General features: G+C 34.4%; 3 protein-coding genes across 4 annotated transcripts; 2 read left to right on the forward strand and 1 right to left on the reverse strand.

Moving 5' to 3' along the window:
* Positions 1-9190: 9190 nt before the first annotated feature.
* Positions 9191-16868, forward strand: LOC106446048 (ARF guanine-nucleotide exchange factor GNL1). Its single transcript, XM_013887716.3, has 4 exons — positions 9191-9523; positions 9663-10424; positions 10654-16397; positions 16753-16868. Exons 2-3 carry the CDS (start codon positions 9705-9707, stop codon positions 14233-14235), a joined length of 4302 nt encoding a protein of 1433 aa, XP_013743170.2. The 5' UTR covers positions 9191-9523; positions 9663-9704; the 3' UTR covers positions 14236-16397; positions 16753-16868.
* On the forward strand, positions 16275-18159 carry LOC106446047 (vesicle transport v-SNARE 11-like). The gene is made up of 6 exons (XM_013887715.3): positions 16275-16397; positions 16753-16868; positions 17149-17207; positions 17278-17466; positions 17535-17705; positions 17821-18159. Exons 2-6 carry the CDS (start codon positions 16775-16777, stop codon positions 17971-17973), a joined length of 666 nt encoding a protein of 221 aa, XP_013743169.2. The 5' UTR covers positions 16275-16397; positions 16753-16774; the 3' UTR covers positions 17974-18159.
* On the reverse strand, positions 18135-19456 carry LOC106446045. 2 transcript variants are annotated; one of them, XM_048777434.1, is made up of 5 exons: positions 19087-19456; positions 18908-18994; positions 18687-18836; positions 18490-18618; positions 18135-18320 (listed from the first exon to the last, which is right to left on the reverse strand). In XM_048777434.1, exons 1-5 carry the CDS (start codon positions 19258-19260, stop codon positions 18222-18224), a joined length of 639 nt encoding a protein of 212 aa, XP_048633391.1. In that variant the 5' UTR covers positions 19261-19456; the 3' UTR covers positions 18135-18221. The 2 variants fall into 2 exon arrangements, with proteins under 2 accessions (XP_048633391.1, XP_013743167.2); XM_013887713.3 differs by having other exon boundaries at positions 18421-18618; positions 19087-19436.
* Between the last annotated feature and the right edge of the window lie 147 nt (positions 19457-19603).

Here is a 19603-nt window from a genome sequence, read left to right on the forward strand (position 1 = left end):
ACCGGTGCGGGCATAAGAACATGATCGGTCCGCACCCTGTGTTCTCGGTCCGTACTTCAGGAGAGGGAACACAGTAACGCCAGTATGAAGAGGCAGATATTGTGTGTATGTATAATTGCAACGTCACAAAATATTTGGTGTGTTTACGAAGATACTTTCATTCAAAAAATGGAATAAATAGTGTATAGTTTTAGAAGTAACAAATTTTATATTATCATTGATTAGAATTGTATTGTATATGTTTCGTAATTCTTTATTTTAGGTGAATAATATTATTTTTCCATAAATAATAAACAAACATTTATGTAGACATATTAAAAGAAAATATAATAAAAATCAAAATATTATCCATAAATAATATAAATTATGAAGTACATTTCTCGATAAAGAAAGCAAATTCAATTAGAAACTTGCAAAAAAAAATTAAATAAATTTTGTAAGCAATTTGACGGGTTAACATTATTTGATAGATTTATAAATTTTTAAATTTTATTGAACATGAAATAATATTAAATTGACATACCGTCATCGGTCTCCTAACTCATCACAACCCATCTAGCAAATACAAAAAATAAATAATTGCAACAGTTTATTCATTTTAAAATTTGTATTTGAAAAAAAAGTAGATTAAAATTACGTACCGTGACTACGAAATATTCTGAAAAACTTGTTTATAGACAACATTCAATATTTTTGTTTGCGGCTTCCCTTCTTTACCAGTTATTAGGATTTTTAATCCAGATCTCTACTTAACTCTTGAAAGTGAAACTTTGCCTTGCATTTTGTAAGTATTTTATAAATTATTTTAAAATTATGATAAATTTATTCTTTAAACAACGATAAATAATTTAAAAATAATATTAATAAACATTTTTATATTTGTAATATTTAAAATAGTTATTATATAATTATATTCGAACATAATTCATCAAGCAGAGTATAAAACTATTATAATTATCTTATATAAAATTTCGTTCATTGTATTTTATAGTTTATAAATATTTTTTTTTGTCAACTTGTTTATAAATATTAAAAGTAATAAATAAAACATTATTAATCTTTCTATAATACTTCCAAGGTAAAGTGGGTGACAGAGTCGATGAAAGTGGGTGGCAGAGTCGATTCATCAAGTAGCATATAATACTTCCAAGGAAAAGTGGGTGGCAGAGTCGATGAAAGATGAGGAGCCTTTGCGTCTAAACACATTTTTCTTAGCACACAAGCAGCATCGTCGTAATACCTTAATAGTATGAGAGGAGAGATTTGTGAATAATACTTTAAAGAATGAAAAGAGAATGTTTGTATTTTAAGACCTTGGGTGTTTCATATATATATACAGTCGATTTATTTCTCATATTAATGACGCACAATATTTTGCACAATAAATAATGAAATCGTTTAAAGAAAGATATTAAATGTGTATTGTCAAAAAATGATTTGCATATGATATGATTTTAACTTGCGCAAGTAATCTATATTAGAAAGGTAAGTTATTAAAAACAAACAACCTAATTATAAACATTAAATATTTTGTAAGCAATGTAATAAATATGATATCAACATACGCAAAATTACCGTTTGAATAATAAGGAAAGTTTTTAATATTTGTCTTAATTCTAAATCTTGCCCAAGGGTAAACTAAATCGATAATATTTAATGATTTCAACTTGCGCAAGTAATACATATTGTGAATAAGTGATTTGCATATTTAATGATTTCAACTTGCGCAAATAATCCATATTAGAAAGGTAAGTTATTAAAAACAAATTTTGTCAATAAGTTATTTGCATATTTAATGATTTCAACTTGCGCAAGTAATCCATATTAGAAAGGTAAGTTATTAAAAACAAACAACCTAATTAGTAGGGGTGGGCACTTTACCCGATATCCGAAGTGGCACCCGAACCCGATCCAAAAATGCATGTCAAGTTTTTTATTTAAAAAATTAACAAAAACTTACATCCAAATTTTTTTTAAAAAATAACTAAGTTAATGCCTTTTTAGTTTTATTTTTTATGTCTAAATCTATTAACCATTCAATCTATTAAAAATAAAAAATAAGTTAACTTAAAGTTATATTTTTAAATATAAGAAACTTGAGAAATGAAAATTTTAATTTTTTTTTTCAAAATCTAAATATCCGAATCCGATCTGAAATAACCGAATCCGAACTAAAAAGACCCGAACCAGACCCGAAGCATTAACTGAAATAACCCGACCCCGAATCCATAAATAATATAAATTATGATGTACATTTCTCGATAAAGAAAGCAAATTCAATTAGAAACGTGAAAAAAATTAAATAAATTGTGTAAGCAATTTGATGGGTTAACATTATTTGATAGATTTATAAATTTCTAAATTTTATTGAACATGAAATAATATTAAATTGACGTACCGTCATCGGTCTCCTAACTCATCACAACCCATCTGGCAAATAAAAAAAATAAATAATTGTAACAGTTTATATATTTTAAAATTTGTATTTGAAAAAAGTAGATTAAAATTACGTACGTGACTACTAAATATTCTGAAAAATTTGTTTGTAGACAACATTCAATGTTTTTGTCTTCGGCTTCTCTTCTTTACCAGTTATTAGGATTTTTAATCCAGATCTCGACTTAACTCTTGAAAGTGTAACTTTGCCTTGCATTTTGTAAGTATTTTATAAATTATTTTAAAATTATGATAAATTTATTCTTTAAACAACGATAAATAATTAAAAAATAATATTAATAAACATTTTTGGATTTTTTTTTTTTTTTTTTTTTTTTTTTTTTTTTTTTTTTAACAGGAGGTTCAAAGGTGACCCGTAATCCGCACGTGGTTTCCGTTTGCCCAAAGGCCCGTAATCCGCACATGGTTTCCGATTGCCAACCATCTAATCCCCCTGGCCCGGAACCAGCCGGCACTAATACCCATTACCCAAGGACCCAGCACCAACGCCGCGATAACTTTAAACTTGGGGAGGGCGTAAAGCATTTCGTGGCCACAGGGGGTATTCGAACCCGGGTCCGTATTGGTGTGTTAACTACCTCAAGACCACTAGCCCACCACCATGTGGTTACATTTTTGGATTTTATAATATTTAAAATAGTTATTATATAATTATATTCGAACACAGTTCATCAAGTAGAGGATAAAACTATTATAATTATCTTATATAAAATTTCGTTCATTTTATTTTATAGGTTATATATATTAAAAGTAATAAATAAAATCTTATTAGTCTTTCAATAATTTCGAGAATAGTTTTCATAAATTGTTATTTGTAATATTCGTTAGATTATATGGCAAGTGATGTTAAACGTCAATAAGTTAAACAATTCTTCCATATTTGGAAAACATATATATATATATATATATATAACAATGACAAATTAAATGGTAGAGTATGTAAACACATGTTTTCTACCAGCGTGAGTTAGAACACCGCCGTATTTAAGAATCATAAGGGCCTCTACAGGTCTTTATTCTTCGCCTTCACCATCCCACTTCAGCGGCTTTAGTTGAACCTTCATGTATTTCCCTGAGAAATTTCCTCTCTGCGCCATTCCAAAAGGTTTTCTGCTGTGTGAAAATGACCTCATAAATTAAATAAAAAATGCATAATGTTAGCTTACTTATAAGATAGTATATTCAACAAAAAAAAATGATATAAGATAATATTACTAAATGATACTATGTAATACTTTCCCGGACAATATTCAACAAAGAGAGAGAGAGAAAGTACTAAAGAACCTCTTCAAGAACTGCTTTAACTTGGCGAAGCTTCTCAGCATGTTCAATCAAGGTTTTCTGGATCACTATCACTCTCACGACCTGGTCTACATATAAAAAAAGGAAGACCATATTGTCGTTACCAGTATTTAACACATGAAAAAGATAGATCAGACATGCTTTTTGGAGACAAGACACAAAGAGGTGAGTTCAAGGTTCTAAAGATGAGGAGCCTTTGCGTCTAAACACATTTATCTTAGCACACAAGCAGCATTGTCGTAATACCTTAATAGTATGAGAGGAGATATTTGTGAATAATACTTTAAAGAATGAAAAGAGAATGTTTGTATTTTAAGACCTTAGGTGTCTCCTATATATATACAGTCGATTTATTCTCATATTAATGATTTTAATATTTTGCACAATAAATAATAAAATCGTTTAAAGAAATATATTAAATGTGTATTGTCAAAAAATGATTTGCATATGATATGATTTTAACTTGTGCAAGTAATCCATATTAGAAAGGTAAGTTATTAAAAACAAACAAGGTAATTAGAAACATTAAAATATTTTGTAAGCAATATAATAAATATGATATCAACATGCGCAAGTTTACCGTTTGAATAATAAGGAAAGTTTTTAATATTTGTCTTAATTCTAAATCTTGCCCAATGGTAAACTAAATCGATAAAATTTAATGTATTCAACTTGCGCAAGTAATCCATATTGTGAATAAGTGATTTGCATATTTAATGATTTCAACTTGTGCAAGTAATCTATATTAGAAAGGTAAGTTATTAAAAATAAATTTTGTCAATAAGTTATTTGCATATTTAATGATTTCAACTTGCGCAAGTAATCTATATTATAAAGGTAAGTTATTAAAAACAAACAACCTAATTAGTAGGGATGAGCACTTTACCCGATATCCGAAGTGGCACCCGAACCCGATCCGAAAAACCCGAACTGAAATCCGAACCGAAGTAGCAAAATACCCGAACGGGTATTGAATAAGGAGAGATTGGATACCCGAACCCGAACGGATAATACCCGAACCCGAATGGATATCCGAAGATAACCGAACATACGTATAATTAACCTTATATTTTTAGTTTACATCTCTCATTTTATATAAAATATTTATATTGATACTACACATACTTTAAGTTCATATGATATACATACAATTACGAAAAAAATGATTTGCTACTCACTTAAAATGCATGTCAAGTTTTTTATTAAAAAAATTAACAAAACGTTACATCCGAAATTTAAAAAAAAATAACTAAATTAATGCCTTTTTAGTTTTAAAATGTTATGTCTAAATCTATTAACTATTCAATTTATTAAAAATAAAAAATTAGTTAACTGAAAGTTATATTTTTAAATATAAGAAACTTGAGAAATGAAAATTTAATTTTTTTTTTCAAAATCAAAATATCCGAACCAGATCCGAAATAACCGAATCCGAACTAAAAATACCCTAACCCGACCCAAAGTACAGAAATACCCGAACGGGTTCTACACCTCTATACCGAAATACCCGAAAATCCGAAATACCCGACCCGAACCCGAACGGGTACCCAAGGCTAAACTAAATCGATAATTATTATCTCCTAGCTATATATGGGCTTAACGAAATCAACAATAGTTTTGGGCTTGTCTACATAAGTGATTGATTAAAATAAATGAAAAAGAAAAATTCAAAAAATCCAGCCAATAGAATTATAACATTTTTCCTGAGAAGCTCTATATGAGTGCCACCTCAGCAAAAATCACTAAAGTGACTTCTCTTTTAATGTATAGGGGGATTAAGCTGACTTGAATCGTTTCTCTACTCTCAGAGTTGCTATTTGCTAATCTGGGGAAGTCGTCGTTTAGTAGCTGGATTCTTTTCGCAAATGAAAAAACAGAAAGAAACAAAACCAAGATTAAAAAAATAATAGTAATAGATAAGAAAGACAAAATAAAGTTCTCCTTTATTATCAGTACAGTCAATGAGCGTTCTTTCCGCCATAGAAATTCTCTGAGGAAAAACCCAATAGAGATCCAACTTATTACCATGGAGACTCCTATGGCTTCTCTTCATTGTCTGTATCCTCTGATCTTCTTCTTCTGCAAAATCTATTTTATAAACTTGTATTTATCATATGCTATCATCTTCATAGTAAGACATCGGTTATCTTTGTTCTATATTCTTAATGACAATGATTTAATCCAATTGAGTTCTGTAACGGTACCGGCTTTACATCAGTGGTCAGAAGAGCAGCCGGCGATTCGAAACAGACAGTTGCATCCAACAGAGATTTGCCGGGATTAATCATCTCCCCGTCATAACTTTCGTCTCCATCACGGATTCAATAAGCATCCTCTGGAACAGAATGCCATTTGTGAATCATATCCACAGTTTCCGGAATCTATATACTGGTCCACGCTGAAGCTACCTCCTCCTACGCCGGAAATTTCTCAGAGAAATCTGTTGCCGTAAAATCCGACCATTTAGAACGATGATCGATTCAACGATCATGTTATCGACTGGATATCCAAACCATTTTCTTAGATATTGCCATACCACCACAGCTTAAGTGACCGTCGCGAACACTCTTGATTCTTCATAGAGAGTGACCTTGGGGATTTTGTTGCGATAGGACTGATCATTGCAAGAGACGAACACATTTACAGTCGAAGCTTGAGGAGGTTATCTTGGCAGATGCTAATGCCTATTTAATTCCAGAGAGTGGGAGGAGTGGTATAGAATACGTAATGATGGTGATAAAGACGCTAACTGAAGACGTTACAGAGAGATGAAGGTCAGAGATGGTGAAATCTGAAAAGACACAGCGATTCGCTCTGCAAATCTGCCAGCAAAAGTGATGCAAATCCTAACTAAAGTTGGGCCTCCTATGAAAAACAATAAAAGCCCATTTCATTAATCATATTATTAATTGTTAGCCCAAATTAAAATACACTTTGCGAGAAAGCTTATTCGTATGATTAACAAAGGAAGACACGTGTCAAAGAATGCCCCATGCTGAATAATGACGTGGAGTGCTGAGGTGAGAGAAAACTCTATTTTATTATTATAGATATCATAGGCTGAACATATAAGACCAACTCCAACGAGGGAATGGTAAGAGGTCCTTAACTTTTTTTAAAAATGAAAAATCAACAAAACAAAGAGAGAGAAACACACAAAAATCCTAATCTTACAACTTTTTAGAACCTTTACCAACCTCCAAAGTACATGTGTTAATCAGACATTGTTTCAAACGATTGTAAAAAGCAAAAATAATTATAATATTAATTACAATGCTGTCCTAAGCATGTCTGGATAGGCTTGAGGCCATTTTGAATTTGGTAAAATAAAATAAGTAATCAGCTAAATATGTTTACTTTTTTTTGTCGACAAGTAAATATATTCACATATAAAAATTATTAGCATACTATCTCAAATTTTGGTCAAACAAGTATAATATCTAAATTATGCAATATTTATTTTACTATATTTCACTTATAAATATAGTAAAATGTCATGTATCATCAATTACGTTTTTTTATAATTATGCAGATTTCTCTGTATGTAAAATTAATATATTTTCTGGTCACAACACTTTTAAGTTGAACTAAAAAGAAGAGGCTTTGTTATTTATGAAGAACAAAAATAACATTTTCAAATTTATTTAAAACAATGAAAGAATACCCGTGCTTAGCACGGGAGAGACATACTAGTACGGTAATAACTCATCAATCATCATTAAATTAAATATATTCAAATATGGCATTACAAATTTTGAAATATCATTTAATTATATATTTTGAATTATACAATTTTACTACTAAAATTTTCAAAAATGTATATATTTTTTTTTGAAAATTACAAAAATTTAATCGTAAAATCATTAGTTTCTTATATATCTATAAATTTTATAAATATTGTTTAGTTTTAATTTTTGATAATTATGCAGGTTTTTACAAATATATTTAATTAAAATAAATATATATAAAAATCTATCTAAGATTATAATTTTAAATATATACATGCATATTCTTAAATATAATTTAAAATACACAAAATAATTTTTATCTTAATTTTTATGTTTAATTAAATCAAATTTATATTAAAAAGAAATTTTAAATATTAATAAAATTTTAATTTAAATATAATTTATATTTATCTGTTAAAATTTTTTTAAATTTTTTTCTCCACATGGTGCAGGAAAACACCTAGTATGTGAGTAAAAAGCTTGTCATGTAATATTTTCATGGAAAATTGTCACAAATGACACATTTATAGTACTACTTTTCATGTTTACACTAATCACTTTTACCATCAATTTTAATGAAGGATAAAAGATACTTATACCCTTAGGGTTAACTAATATAGACTTAGGTTTAGAGTCGAGGTGTGGGGTAGGATTTCTGGAATGTGAAAATTAAGATTATAATAAATATATAAATAAGTACTTAAAAAATATTTAAAAAAATTTTAAAAATAGTTTCAAACATAATTTTCGATTTTCAAAAAGAAATTTTGAAAAAAAATCAAAAAAATAATTATAAAAATGTTCGAATTTGAAAAAGTATAATTCGAAAACATTATTTTTTTAATTTTTTTATTTATTTAAATAATGATTTATTATATATATATATATATAACAAAGGTATAAAAGCTTTTTGTCACTTAATGAAGAATGTAATTTTAAAAATGTCTTTTTAGTAGTGGTAAAAACTATAAGTGGTATAAAGAAGAGAAATTGCTACAAATACCACATTCATAATACCACTTTTCATGTTTACACTAACCACTTTTACCCTCACTTTTAATGAAGGGTAAAATACAATTATACCCTTAGGGTTAACTAATCTAAACTTAGGGTTAACTAATCTAGACTTAGGGTTTAGAGTAGAGGGGTAGGTAGGGTTTTTGGAATGTGAAATTTATGATTCTAATAAATATATAAATACTTAAAAAATTTTAAAAAATAGTTTCAAACATAATTTTCGTTATTCAAACAGAAATTTAAAAACAAAAAATAAAAAAAATTCAAAAAAAAAATTCAATTTTTTTTTAAAAGTTCGAATTTGAAAAATTATAATTCGAAAATATAAAAAAAAATTTCATTTTTTAATTTTTTTTCAATTTTTTTAATTTTTTAATTTTTTAATTTTTAATTTTTTTTTAATTTATTCTTTTTTTAAATAATGATTTATTATATATATAAATAACAAGGGCATAAGAGTCTTTTATCACTTAATGAAGAAGGTATTTTTGAAAATGTCTCATTAGTAGTGGTAAAAATGAAAAGTGGTACCATAAAAGTGGTAAACATGTAATTTCCCCTATAAAGAAAGCTGTAAACCTAAAATCGCCCTATTTTCATACAGATGAGACAGATATTTGACATAAAGTTTAGGGGCCTCAGAAACTAGATCTCGTAACAAAGTGTGGCCCAACTCTCGGCCCATCTCAAAGCTTCCGCTTTCACAACCTTCTCTTCGATCATCTCTCAGAGGACACGTCCGATGCTTCTCCGATCTCCAGAATCGTCCCACTCGACATAGCCATTTGCAAGCAGATCCACCGTCGCCGCGTTTCTGGCGAATAAGGAGTAACAAGGATCTGATCTCAATTGAGTTTTCGTGGCTAAGCTCCCACTCTACCGCATCGGCTCGATCCTTCACCATACACTGAGAGCTTCTACACATACGCCATTGAACCCAAAGAAACACTTCAAAGAGTAGAATCTGGATCTCTTTCTCCGATCCCGATCTCTCCAGTACATTTGGTCTCGTTAGATAGGTAGGCTGAGTCTCTCGATCCTCTTCCTCCTTCCCTTTAAGTTTCAAACTGTTCTACGTATTAGCTCTTAAGTTTTAATAGGTAGTTTTGCTGAGTTGCGATTCAATGAGATCTGAATTGTATGGTTTTGAATTTGCAGCTCTACATGCTTCGTGTGTGTATTGGTGTTTGAGGACGAGTTATGGGGTATCAGAATCACCATCCATCGGGAAGCAGCAACTCGTTCCATGGAGGAGAGTTCAACAAACCGTCCAAAGTTGCTGTGGCGTCTATGATCAACTCCGAGATCGGCGCAGTTTTGGCTGTGATGAGGAGGAACGTGCGTTGGGGTGTCCGCTACATTGCGGATGATGATCAGTTGGAGCATTCTCTTATCCATTCTTTGAAAGAATTGCGTAAGCAGATATTCTCATGGCAAAGCAATTGCCAAAACGTTGACCCCAAGCTGTACATACAGCCCTTTCTGGATGTTATACTCTCTGATGAAACCGGGGCTCCCATCACCGGCGTTGCTTTGTCGTCTGTCTACAAGATCTTGACCCTTGATGTTTTCACGCTTGACACCGTGAATGTGGGAGAGGCGATGCATATCATAGTGGATGCTGTCAAAAGCTGCCGTTTTGAGGTGACTGATCCTGCCTCCGAGGAAGTGGTTTTGATGAAGATACTTCAGGTTCTTCTGGCTTGTATAAAGTGTAAGGCGGCTAGTGGGTTGAGTAATCAGGATATTTGCACCATCGTCAACACTTGTTTGCGTGTTGTTCATCAGTCTAGCTCCAAAAGTGAGTTGTTGCAGCGTATAGCACGCCATACGATGCATGAGTTGGTTAGATGCATCTTCTCTCAGCTTCCTTATATCGGCCCACTGGCTAATGAAAGCGAATTACCCGTCGGCGATAAGGTGATTCAACTTGACCTTCCTTGCTAGAATTTTTATATGTTTGTTCTATAGATAGAATATTTAACATGCTTCAGTGAACGCAAAAAGTTGTATCGTATTATGATTTATCTGCTATGCGTATTGATTGATAGAAGATGCCTCATGACTAAGTTTAATGGTGAATTGTGTTGACTATCTTGTCTGACTGTTTGTTTTCCACAAATTTCTCACTGTATTCTTTCGTGTCTAGGTGGGAACAGTGGAGTGGGATCAGAATTCTGGAGAAAACACAGTTGAAAATGGAAGTATTGATACTCTCGGCGTTGAGAAAGATTCTCCAAGTTCTGAGATGGTTATTCCAGAAACAGTACTCAAAAAAGATGAAAAGGGAGCTGAGGTCAGTGATGACTTAAATGTTGCTGCGAATGGTGAAAATGCAATGTTGGCGCCTTTTGGTATTCCATGCATGGTAGAGATTTTTCATTTCCTGTGTACTCTGTTGAATATTGGAGAAAACAGTGAAGTCAATTCCAGATCTAACCCTATAGCATTTGATGAAGACGTTCCTCTTTTCGCTCTGGGTTTAATTAATTCTGCTATAGAACTTGGAGGCTCTTCTTTCCGTGAGCACCCAAAATTGTTGAGTTTGATTCAGGATGAGTTATTCTGTAACTTGATGCAGTTTGGTATGTCGATGAGCCCTCTGATTCTTTCTACAGTTTGCAGCATCGTTCTTAATCTCTACCTGACTCTCCGTACTGAACTTAAGGTACAGCTTGAAGCTTTCTTCTCATGCGTACTTCTGAGGATTGCACAGAGCAAGCATGGCTCTTCTTACCAGCAACAGGAGGTTGCTATGGAAGCTCTGGTTGATTTTTGCAGACAGCATACTTTCATGGCTGAAATGTTTGCGAATTTCGATTGTGATATAACATGCAGTAATGTGTTCGAAGATGTTTCAAATTTGCTATCAAAGAGTGCCTTCCCAGTTAACGGGCCTTTATCTGCTATGCACATAATTGCATTGGATGGGTTAATCTCCATGGTTCAGGGAATGGCTGAAAGGGTTGGTGAGGAATTGCCGGGTTCAAATGTTTCGACACATGAAGAAGGATACGAAGCATTTTGGACAGTGAGATGTGAGAACTACGGAGATCCTAATTTATGGGTTCCCTTTGTCCGAAAGTCAAAGCACATCAAGAAAAAGCTGATGGTTGGTGCTGATCATTTTAACAGTGATCCTAAAAAAGGTCTGCAGCAACTCCAAGCGATGCACTTGTTACCTGAAGAACTTGATCCAAAGAGTGTGGCATGTTTCTTCAGGTATACATGTGGGATAGATAAGAACCTTATAGGAGATTTCTTGGGAAATCATGACCAGTTCTGTGTTCAGGTTCTTCATGAGTTTGCCAAGACGTTTGACTTCCAGAATATGAATCTTGATAACGCCCTGCGTCTCTTTGTGGGGACATTTAGATTGCCTGGCGAGTCGCAGAAGATACAGAGGGTGCTTGAAGCGTTTTCTGAGAGATACTATGAGCAGTCACCACAGATATTGATTGATAAAGACGCTGCCCTCTTGTTATCTTATTCGATTATCTTGCTGAACACAGATCACCACAACACTCAGGTCAAGAAAAAGATGACTGAAGAAGATTTCATCCGTAACAACAGGTGCATAAATGGAGGCGCAGATCTTCCCAGGGAATACTTATCTGAGCTTTATCATTCAATCTGCGACAGTGAGATTCAGATGATCCCAGATCAAGGAACCGGTTTCCAAATGATGACCTCCAGTCGGTGGATTAGTGTGATTTACAAGTCCAAAGAAACCAGTCCCTATATCATATGTGACAGCGCATCGTATCTGGACCGTGACATGTTTCATATCGTGTCCGGTCCCACTATTGCTGCTACATCTGTGGTTTTTGAGCAAGCAGAGCAAGAAGATGTTCTGCAGAGATGTGTTGATGGGTTATTGGCCATTGCAAAACTTTCAGCGTATTACCATTTGAATAGTGTATTGGATGATCTGGTCGTGTCTCTCTGCAAATTCACGCCATTCTTCGCGTCGTTATCTGTTGATGAAGCTGTTCTTGCTATAGGAGAAGATGCCAGAGCAAGAATGGCTACTGAAAGTGTGTTCTTGATCGCAAACAAATACGGCGACTATATCACTTCGGGATGGAAAAACATACTGGAATGTGTCTTGAGCCTCCACAAACTCCAGATTTTACCAGCTCATATAGCTAGTGATGCTGCGGATGACCCAGAGGAAGAAAGACCTTTAGCAAATCCCTTATCAGTAGTATCACAGGTACAACCCTCAGAGACCCCTCGAAAATCCTCTAGTTTTATCGGTCGGTTTAGCCAGCTTTTGTCCTTTGACATGGAGGAGACAAAGCCATTATTACCTACCGAGGAAGAACTTGCAGCCTATAAGCACGCTCGTGGTATAGTGAAAGATTGTCATATTGATAGCATATTCTCAGACAGCAAGTTTCTCCAAGCTGAGTCCCTGCAACAGCTAGTAAACTCTCTCATAAAGGCAGCCGCGAAAGATAAAGCTAGTGCTGTCTTTTGCCTGGAGCTTTTAATTGCAGTAACTCTAAACAACCGAGACAGAATCCTACTGATCTGGCAAACTGTTTACGAGCACATCTCGGGTATAGTTCAATCAACGGCGACACCATGCCCGCTTGTGGAAAAGGCTGTGTTTGGTGTGTTGAAGATTTGTCAGAGATTATTGCCTTACAAGGAGAATCTAACAGATGAGCTTCTGAAATTACTCCAACTGGTTCTCAAACTTGATGCAAGAGTGGCTGATGCATACTGTGAGCCCATAACGCAAGAAGTAGCCCGTCTTGTAAAAGCGAATGCATCTCACGTCAGATCTCATGTTGGTTGGAGAACAATCATATCTCTGATATCAATCACAGCTCGACATCCAGAAGCTTCTGATGCTGGATTCGAAGCTCTCCGGTTTATAATGTCAGAAGGAGCTCACCTGTTGCTAGCAAACTACATTCTCTGTTCGGATGCAGCTAGGCAGTTTGCTGAATCCCGTGTCGGGGAAATCGATCGGTCTATCTCAGCCATCGACTTAATGTCAAACTCTGTGTTCTGTCTTGCTAGGTGGTCTCAAGAGGCGAAAAACTCGGTGGGAGAAGATGAAGCTATGAGGAAACTAAGTCAAGACGTCGGAGAGATGTGGCTCAGGCTTGTGAACAACCTCAAAAGTGTTTGTCTTGATCAACGCGACCAAGTGAGAAACCACGCCATCTCAATGCTACAGAGATCAATAGCCGGTGCAGACGGAATCATGTTACCACAACCAATATGGTTCCAATGCTTCGACGCCGCAATCTTCCCGTTGCTAGACGAACTGCTCGCTGTTTCGATCGAGAATTCAAGAAAGACATTCAAGAAAACAGTTGAAGAAACGCTTGTGCTCGCCACAAAGCTCATGTCAAAGGCCTTTCTTCAAGCTCTCCAAGACATCTCGCAGCAACCATCGTTCTGCAGACTCTGGCTTGGTGTATTGGACCGTATGGAGACTTACATGTCGACCAAGTTCAGAGGGAAACGCAGCGAGAAAGTCCATGAACTCATACCGGAACTGCTGAAGAACACGTTGCTGGTGATGAAGACGACGGGTGTTTTACTACCGGGTGATGATATTGGAAGTGATAGTTTCTGGCAACTGACTTGGCTTCATGTCAAGAAGATATCTCCTTCTCTGCAATCTGAAGTGTTCCCTCAAGAGGAGCTTGATCAGTTTCAGAGACGAAACGCTAAGCCTGAGGATACTCCGGTGGTACCGGAAAACTAAGACTCAGAACGGTGGTGGTGGAGTAGTAAGGATTTGTTTTTATACAGAAAAGCATTATTGAGAAGTTTTTTTTAGAAACTATATCGAAATATTATATCTTTGCAGTATAGCCTTTTGTTTGAATATAGTACTTTTGAGCTTTTGGATTTTTATGGAATGTCACGTTGGAATTATGGCTTTGATTGGAGATTTGCTTGGAGGCGATTCAGGAAAGCGTTGTCACAAGTTGCACAAATCGGCTTTTGAGTTTACCAATAGAACGGACAGATAAAATGAACAGTTGAACTGAGTGAGCTTTTCAGGGTGCCGCCAACCCATTCATGTATTTTTCATTCTGAAACAGAATAATGTCAAAATAGGGTTGAGCTTTTCTAAAAAATTATTACTTTACCTTTATTTCTAAATACAAATTAAAATATTCTCATTAAATTAGTTTTTTAAAAAATAATTTTATTTTATTCTAATGGAAAAATTACAAAAGTATAATATTTTTAATGAAAATTACAGTAATCAACTTTACTAAACAAAAACAAAGATAGGATAATGTTAAAGATATGCATGTCGAATTCAAAGACAATAATTTTATATAGCTTCACAAATTAGAGTTGTTTATATTATAGTTGTATATTCACTTCAATTTGGATATTATCATGTGTAAGTAGTAGGATAAATTTTCCACTACAAGCTACCTACCACAATTACAAAAGCTTAATAATTTTCAATTATTTAAAAAAGCACATAGATTATAGAAAATTTGGAATCTCCTCACAAATATTTTCTTGAACATACCTCTGTCTCTCTATCTTAATATATTCTCATAGATCATTTGAGTCCAAATTTTGGATCTTGCAATTTAAAAATTAATTATTATTTTCTTTGTTTTTAAAAAATTTACTGTTTCATTTCTTATAAGTTATTTATATAATATCACCATTATATTTCAACATAATAAAAACTCGTGGTTCCATATTTTCGCCGGAAACCAACTAGCGCAATGGACCAACTAGGGGTGGGCGTTCGGGTATCCGGGTTCGGATCGGATATTTCGGTATAGAGGTGTAGAACGTCAGGGTATTTCTGTACTTCGGGTCGGGTTCGGATATTTTTAGTTTGGGTTCAGTTATTGCGGATCGGTTTCAGATATTTAGATTTTGAAAAAAACAAAATTAAATTTTCATTTCTCAAATTTCTTGTATTTAAAAATATAACTTTCACTTAACTAATTTTTTATTTTTAATAAATTGAATGGTTAATAGATTTGGATATAACAATTTGAAACTAAAAAAACATTAATTTGGTATTGTTTTTAAATTTTGGATGTAACTTTTTGTTAATTTTTGAAATAAAAAATTTGACATGCATTTTAAGTGAGTAGCAAAACTTTTTCTCCGTAATTTTATGTATGTCATATGAATTTAAAATATGTGTAGTATCAATATAAATATTTTATATAAAATGAGAGATGTAAACTAGATTCAGATTTCAGTTCGGGTTTCGGTTCAGATTTTGGTTCGGGTTTTTCGGATTGGATTGGGTTCGGATGTCACTTCAGATATTGAATAAAGTGTCCACCCTTGACCAACACAACATTGGTGGTTAAAACTCATAGTTTACCAAAAAAATAATCAAAACTCGTTTAGATGCTTTGTATTTAGCTAATTGTTTTAAAACTCAGTTTTTCTAACCACCATAAATTATTCAAACTATTTTAACAACTTTTCTAAAAAAAGACTATAAAATTATTATTAATTTTGTTAAAACTTTTTAATCTACTAGTTGATCAATGATTCATAAAAAAATTTAAATTTTGATTTCAAGATTTATAGAAATTAACGGATTTAAAAAATTAAATAAAAATCATATAAATAGTTTCATCTAAGTTTAAAATATTGAAAAATCAGTTTAAAAAAAAAAGAAAACATAAAAGAAAAGAAAAGATGTAGAGAAACGACGGGTGCCTGCTGGTGTAGGATAGAAACAGTGTATGTGGATGTAGCTTATAACTACCCAATCCCGTTGAGCATATTTCCTCCGACCAGACCATCCCCAGAATAATAATAATAATAAAATTCAACGGAGGCCGCCTTCCCTTCACCGGATCACCTTCCTTCCTTCCTTCCTTTGGATCTATCTTCCGATTCCGACGGTTCTTCGTTTCTCAGGTCTCCTCTTCCTTTCTCATCTATTCCCTTTTTAAATCCTTTTTTTTTTTTTTGCTTTAATCGCTTGTTTCATGGGCGATCACTTTTCTCTCTTGCGATCGGTGAATTTTGCTTCTTTTTTTTTGCATAAACCTCGTGTTGACATGTGTTTCGAGATCTAACAATATATATTATTAGGGTTTACGGATTGTTGTAGACATTAATCATCGATCCTCTTTTGATATCGCTGAAGAAAATTGCAGTTCCTAGTCTTGCGAACTGTTGATTTGTTCCTAATTTGGGGGTTAGTGATCCTAGCGGAATTGGATTTCATTTATCTATTTGATTCATCATCATCATTGTGTGTTGCGTGCAGAGTATCAATCTACCTTGGAACAATGACTGAAGTGTTTAACGGCTACGAGCGCCAATACTGCGACCTCTCCGCCAATCTCTCCAAGAAATGCTCCTCTGCTCTTGCCCTTGACGGAGGTAAGTAATTCCATATCATCTCTTGCTCCTCATCCACTGCCCCTACCTTCCTTCCTCTTTTATGTGTTACTACAAGCCTTTCTCTGCTTCCCAGGGCCGGCCATAGGCCATGCTAGTTGAAACATTCGCAACAGGCCCCCAAAAGTTTTGAAAAAAATTACATACAAATAAGCCACCAAAAAAAAAAATTCATACAGCAGGGCCAGACCCCCAGAATCTCAGGTCCGGCCCTGCTGCTTCCCTTTGATAGCTGATGATACCTTTACTGATTGAATTGCAGAACAAAAGAAGCAGAAGCTCTCTGAGATAAGATCTGGCCTCGATAATGCTGAAGCATTGGTATGTGTGACTCTGGAATATAGCAGTGTTTTCTTTATTGTCCCTTTTAACATTTTTTCTTATTCACCAGATTAGGAAAATGGATGTTGAGGCGAGGAGCCTTCCACCGAGCATTAGGACCAGCCTCCTTGTTAAACTAAGAGAGTTCAAGTCTGATCTCAACAACTTCAAAAGCGAAGTCAAGAGGATCACATCTGCTAACTTGAACGCTGCTGCTCGCGACGAGCTGCTTGAAGCTGGTCTGGCTGACACAAAGACGGTATGTAAAGAGAACTCACTAGTATCTTTTTTGACATCTTTTGATTGATCTATGACATTTGAGGGCAGGCTTCGGCTGATCAAAGAGCGAGATTGATGATGTCAACCGATCGATTGGGTCGAACTACTGACAGAATCAAGGACAGTCGAAGAATGATGATTGAGACTGAAGAGCTTGGCGTTTCTGTCCTCCAAGACTTGCACAGTCAGAGACAGTCTCTCCTTCGCACTGGCGACACGGTATGTACTCTCTTCTTCAGCACGGTTTTATCATGAAGAAGACTAACGTTTTATTTATCTACTACTTGTGATTGGTATCTCTTTTAACCAATAGCTAGTTCTCTGATACATACAGCTTAGTGGAGTAGACGAAAATGTCGGAAAGAGCAAGAAGATCTTGACAGGCATGACCAGGAGGATGAACAGGAACAAGTGGACCATTGGAGCCATTATCACCGCTTTGGTCGCGGCTATTATCCTCATCTTGTACTTCAAACTCACCAAGTAATCCCTCTGTATCTAAACTCTTTGTCGCTGAACAAATGGTGTGCATCTTTTATTTAATCCTTTTCTGGCTTTCTGTGTGATAAGTTATGTCTTTGCCACCTTTTCTATTATCACGTTCTCTTGTTTGCGTTTGCGATTACATTTGTGTATTTTCATACTAAATGATGCAAATTGTTTTGTTTTATTATTATTAAACGCAAGCGTAAATTACATTTCAAACAATTAGAGCCTAAGCCTTGAGATTGAGAACTAGTTGTGTGTTTTTCTTTCATTCTTGAACCTGTTATAATCAGCGAGCAAGCTCTCAATAACCTTATGCTTCATGCTATCCACCAAACCAGTCAAAATCTGTAGAAACCAAATCACAACCAAACATTATTTACAAAGCTGAAATAGTGGAAAATATCGTTTTCGAGTTCTCAAACGCATATAAGAAACCGTTTCTAACCGCATTGGCCACGCTTCTCTTAACATCTTCGGGTACAAACGCAAGAACCGAAGGAAGGACGAAGCTTACGTTCATCTCTAATTGACCTTTGAGCCTTGTGTGGCTTCCGCCTCGGTCTGGGTACAATGCTCCTTGAACTCCCAGAGTGAAATCCGACTGTTCCATGACCTGGCCAAGCCCTTGAAGCTCCCATTTCATCTGAAAGTAAACTGTTAAAAGGGAACAAAATAGTGAGAATCGTCAAGGGTTGTGTCTGTTTCTATTACCATGTTAAGCTCAAGAACTCTGGTTATGTCTAGAGGTACATCAGGCGGATAATCTTGACCGTTGGATTTACATCTAATCCGCATGTCCACCACTGGCCTTGCAGTGAGGAAGAGGAAATTTATAGGTGACATATGGATTCTCCATTCTTCCTGCACAAATAAAATATTGTTAGATACCGAAAGCATTCCCACTTACATAAAAAGTAACACATATTAGCTACCTCGTTAAGCCTATAGCTTCTAGGTTTATCAGGAAACATTGCTTTGAAAACCCTACACTTATCCTCCAAATACTCATCGAACAACGCCTGAACTTTCCCGAAACGCGTCAAACACATACACAGTTGTACAGTGATGCATATATATAACTCATTATAGGAAATGAGAGTGAGAATGAGACCTGAGGAGACTCGTGCAATTGAACATCGGTAGAGAATTTAGATGAATACTTGGAGGGTTTTACAGTTGACAACTGGCACTTGGCTCCCGACCGTAATGTTCTCATCTCCGCCGCTGTAGACCTGATTCTTCCCAGCATTGTCGGACACGACAAAACTGTTGAGCTGACAGCCATGTTAGTAGTCTCTCTCTAGTGTTCAAGATTGGGTGATGTTTGATCTTTCCCACATGTTTGAAAGATAAGGGGATATGTGTCTTTCGGCCTTGTATGTAGACGTGGTATATCGAGGGACTATCCACCTCATCAACATTTTGAATTCTTAGGGCCCTCTTTGATTTACTCCCTTACTCACGTTTTTCTCACTATTAAGAAGAAGACAATCTTGTTGAACAAATAATAAAAAAAGAAGACAATCTCTTTCTCTCTATACTCTTTCTTCGGTTCTCTGTTATGAAAACAGTCTCTTTTCTTTTTTTTTGTGTTTATCTCATGAATCTACTATACTTACAGCCTCCAA

Source organism: Brassica napus, chromosome A4 (assembly GCF_020379485.1).
Source record: "Brassica napus cultivar Da-Ae chromosome A4, Da-Ae, whole genome shotgun sequence".
Classification (NCBI taxonomy): domain Eukaryota; kingdom Viridiplantae; phylum Streptophyta; class Magnoliopsida; order Brassicales; family Brassicaceae; genus Brassica; species Brassica napus.